Raw genomic sequence first — 4,787 nt, 5'->3', positions numbered from 1 at the left:
TTAGGTATAGGCCTATAGTGAAATAATTATATTTTGCTTGGGGAACAAGAACTTTAATAAGTATTAATTGAGTTTTTAATTTCTGGATATTTTGAAATTTATTAGTGTATTGTGTCATTTTCGTAAAGTCTCAGAATTATTTTTATAAACAGTTAAACTAAGAAAAAGTTGACAAGTTGATTTTAATAAAGGACTTAAAATATGACTCCCTGAAAACGAAGATTGTAATGCTTCGTACCAACAACGTTTCCGCTGGTTTAGTTTTCCGTAGGACAAAATTGGTTGTTTCTATCATCGTGGAAGTCGTATACATTGCACCTGCAAACGAATTATTTCATCGATCCTTAATTGCCGTCACCCTCGTTTGCTAATAGCCCACAAGGTCTTTCCTCATGGACTTATCACTCAGTTCATGTATCTGAATTAGGTGCGAGACATTTATTGTTTATGTAAACATTGTAAAACACACGAGAATACCGGAAATACATGTCCGAATGCAATATCAGTAACATACGTCTTTAGGTTTGTTTGCATCTTACGGAATGCTTTAAAAACCTTCTCTCTCATGTTTTCATGTAAATTAACGTTTTTATTCCAGAGAGACATTTTTCAGACATTCTGCAGTCTGCCGATAACATTTCTAGAAAAGCACTCATACGGGACAAGGTCGTACACCATGTACCTTTTTTATGTCATACGATAACCTTTGCTACCACTTTGACCAGAAATTGATAGCAAACATTTATTAAATCTACTGAGTTTCTGCCCCAAGAGAGAGAGAATTCAAATGCAGGCCCTATTTTTCGCCATGGAATCAGATGAAATCGGCTATTTAAAAACCAAATCACCGAAAACCAACAGCACGGTTGGGAATAGTTACCCTTGGCGCGTTTTGTCAGAAGATACCTTAAGTATAAAGGGCAGAGTAACTTTGCTAATATCCCGCTGGTCTGCAACTTATGCGATGGTATTTTTCAATCGATTGAGCGTCACAAAGTGTCTATTCTAATTTAGAATTTTAAATTTTATTTTCATATTATATTTCATCTTGCAGACTTTGGCAAGCTGGAGGTAAAGAAAAGCAACAATCTTGCTGTAACTGTAACCTTAGACAATACAAAAAGATAGACATCTAGGCCTAGTAGAAACATTACAAATGCCTCCATTTGTTGTATGCAGCTATCACAACACAATATCACCTTCTCTACAACTATTCAAAGGACACGATATATTTAGTCACAAATTTGTCGCAAGCTTACACTTTCTATCTTGTAAATTTTAGTCACAAATGAGATAAATAGTTCTCCTGTTCATTAAAGAGAACTTACGCGGAATGAGAGCCGCCATCTCCCCAGGTGAAGTGGTCATTCAAGTTTTCGGCGGTTTTTGGCATCGTTGTTAACACCTGGTGAAAAGTTTCTACCTACGTATTTCCCTTGACACCTGGAAAACTTTTCAACTAATACCTCTTACAGAACGAATGACTGATCGCAATGTCTCTACCTTTCCGATTGAGGTTTCGTTTTACGACTGATTTATGTTTCAGACGTGGGAATAGGCTAGCTGCATACTTACTTCAAAATGTTGTTCTTACCAATGTCGATATTGCCATACAAAAGTACCAACTTTCTGACATGAACCCAACTTTCTGACATGAACCCAATAAGTGAACAAATATAGTGTTATTTAGTAGAAGTTATATACCTCGGATATTCAATAACAGATGATAATTTTCCTCCAATTAGGCATATCAATTTCATTATCAAAATGTGAGAAACGATATATTCCAGCAATTGTGCTATGCTTATATACTACCTCGTTGGCTGTGCTATTAATTCCCCGATCGTTACTGTCATTCTGTCACCAAGTCCATAATATTTTGATTTACTGTCAATTGGTAAGTTCTTGGTAGGACCTCACGAATCGTATGTTTAAAACAGGATGTCATTAGGGTAATTCAAACTTAATAGCTCAGGGCACTCAATTGTACCCATGGATTTAAAATTCATGTTAAAGTCTTCTATATATAGGTCTAGGTCAATTAAACTTATTGTATGCTGCAATTGTTTACGTTATTCGCAATATAGGCTAATATATTCCAGCAATGATTTTCCTATCATGTCTCATACACGATTATCTAAAATTCAGATAAATTAATGATTTTACAAATTCTACGTTAAAAATACAAAAAATTACCTTGCAATAGAACTTTACCAAGTGACATACTGGTGCAGTTCCACTTCCTCAGCTTCATTTGATATCGACATTCTCTGAGGCCTTGTGTCCGAGAACCCAGCAGAGCAATTTCTATTATTTCTGGTTCTTTTTTACAAAGATCCTGTTGTTTTCCCGCAAGACGCCTGGCTTTTCGGCATATTCTGTTTTGGTCGAACGTTAGTGGACTACCTACAGCCCTAGGCAAATATAAACAATGAGAATGGGTACTGTATTATTTTTCCCATATCATACATGTATTGCTTTTGTATTACTTTAGTACACTTAAATATTTAACCGAATGAATATACAGTAGTTGATCATGTAACATATACCGGGTACGGTAGTTTCAGCACTAAATGACGTCATTAATATTAAACTGTATTACGATTGGAAATAATATTATTGGTTGGAGGTACACATTCATGGAGATCCCTACATTAATGTGAATTTCAGTGTATTTTTTGAGCTTCTTTGCCTTTAATACAAAAAAAGGGGGGCCTGACGGGACTGATGAGGATTTATGAAAATATATTAACGAATTTGTAAATCAACAAAAAATAGGCCTACTGTATTTTTAATGCTTTTAAATTATGGTCGTAATCATGACCCAGGGTGAGAATCGGTCGTGTTAACTGTACGGCGGGCTGTGTGTGGGCAAGGAACCACCTCATTGCAGTAACCTTTGTGACTCGTTGGTTACCCTTATGTCTTTATTGATTTTAAACTGATGTGATATTATCATAGAAATAAGAATTTTCAGGGCTAAGAATGTGTAGGCCTAAATATGGGCCTGTGCCTACCCACCTCCGAAACTGGGAATCGAAATGTTGCGGTGTGAGCTTTATATCAGGCCTATAACTGTTTTGAATTTTAGAACGGATAAGCATTAACATGTAAGTATTTTCCAAATAGATAAACGAGACTTGAGTATACACATACTAAGCCCCTTTCGCCTCTCCTATGTTGAGCATTTTCACAAAAATGAGACACTGTGTGCCAAATGGAAATTGTAAAGATATACATTAAAACAAACTTATTGAGATAAATTGCTCATCACTTGACCCTGTCTTATACAAAGCGAATTATATGAAAGTTATAAATACATTTACATTGTCACCGTGATAAATATGTACAATAGCAATAAGTAAAACTTACCACCATAGTCCAGTCGCACTCAGAGGAAGAGTGAGGAAGAACAGTAAATTTATAACAACATTCTTGAGTTTCATGTTTCCGAAATTGGCACCATTCGTTTCTGCCGAGCATGAAGTCAATTTTGGTAATATTTAGACACTCAAAATCGACTTTCTAGCGCAAGTTTACCTGTTGAAGTACTGAGTTTTCTTTCATTCTCGCAGACGGTAGAACAGTGTTTGGATGACGGGCAATTTGATTGGACGGCGCTTTAGAACGTGAATTGGATATATGGAATGCTGGGTATATAATCACTCAACGCAACGTTCAACACTGCCATTCTCCCCTAGGCGCTTCACCCCTAGCCTTTTGATAATTGACAAACTTACCGTCCATCCTTCTTAATAAATATTAATTAATGATTTTCTATTTCTTTACCATCCACTTAATTTTTTTTTTATAATTTACAATAGGTCTGTTGAGCTAAATGTGGACTGATTTCTCCCATACGTTACAACTCATGCGATATAATTCTATCACATAGCAATAATTTACACGCATTACCTAGTATTTAAAGCTATATTTTGAAAAAATACACATAATTTGAATTTATAAAAGTTCGAAATCGATACTAATAAAACTATATTAATAACATCTGACCTTTATTCGTCTATGACCGCCATTGCAATTTACCGGGGATCAAGGGCGATACTGTGACCTGGATTTGGAAAAGAATCTCAAAATATTCCCTCTTTGTCTAGGCACGTCGGTGGTTCATCTATGAAATAATAGATTCTCGGTTCTTCAAGGAATTAAATTAAATTTCATCTTATCCTTATGGTATCGGCATTGTTTGAGATTTTAAGTATGAAAAATAGTCGCTTTAGCCTTACAATCATGGACGACATAATTTGTTTAGTGGGGCCTATGCATGCCCACTTGCTTGCAACGAGCCAGCCTTCTTGAATGCTTTTTAACACCATTGATAATTCCAACTAAACCACACATGGCAGATACTTCTCGCTGCTGATTGAACCCACTTCTACACATAAAATCAACTTTTTGCCTGTATCATTTTTAAGAAGAAAATCAAAGTGTGCAAGATGGAATTTTGCGCTATATAAGTTATTTCGATTGGTTGCCTAATACCAAAATTAAAAACCACTTTACATTATTCTTAATTGATTGTTTGATTTGGGGCATAGGTTATTATGGCATTTAAGAGATTATTATTATTATTGTTATTATTATTATTATTATTATTATTATTATTATTATTATTATTATTATTATTATTATTATTATTATTATTATTATTATTTCCAGCATCATCCTCATCATCACCATCATTTATATTATTATCATTAGCCTATTACAGTATTACATTAATTAATATGTCTAATATATAAAATGACAGGCCTTTAGTAGACCTAACA

At 34.6% G+C, this 4,787-nt stretch overlaps 1 protein-coding gene across 1 annotated transcript in view; it reads right to left on the bottom strand.

The window, feature by feature from the left end:
- The window catches only part of LOC117112523 (protein Wnt-6-like), a 7,489-nt gene extending 3,895 nt beyond the window's left edge, over nucleotides 1–3,594 (bottom strand). The window contains exons 1-2 of the mRNA XM_033255605.1: nucleotides 3,373–3,594; nucleotides 2,197–2,414 (exon numbers count right to left, since the gene is read on the bottom strand). Of these exons, the coding sequence (XP_033111496.1) occupies nucleotides 2,197–2,414; nucleotides 3,373–3,446 (292 nt within the window). The 5' untranslated portion in view covers nucleotides 3,447–3,594. The remainder of the gene's footprint in view (nucleotides 1–2,196; nucleotides 2,415–3,372) is intronic.
- Between the last annotated feature and the right edge of the window lie 1,193 nt (nucleotides 3,595–4,787).

The sequence above is a fragment of the Anneissia japonica genome, unplaced genomic scaffold (genome assembly GCF_011630105.1).
Source record: "Anneissia japonica isolate Jap-2015-1 unplaced genomic scaffold, ASM1163010v1 scaffold2991_len510020_cov192, whole genome shotgun sequence".
Taxonomy (NCBI): Eukaryota; Metazoa; Echinodermata; class Crinoidea; order Comatulida; family Comatulidae; genus Anneissia; species Anneissia japonica.
Note: the sequence above shows the minus strand (reverse complement) of the source record. Positions and strands in the feature narration are given on the sequence as shown.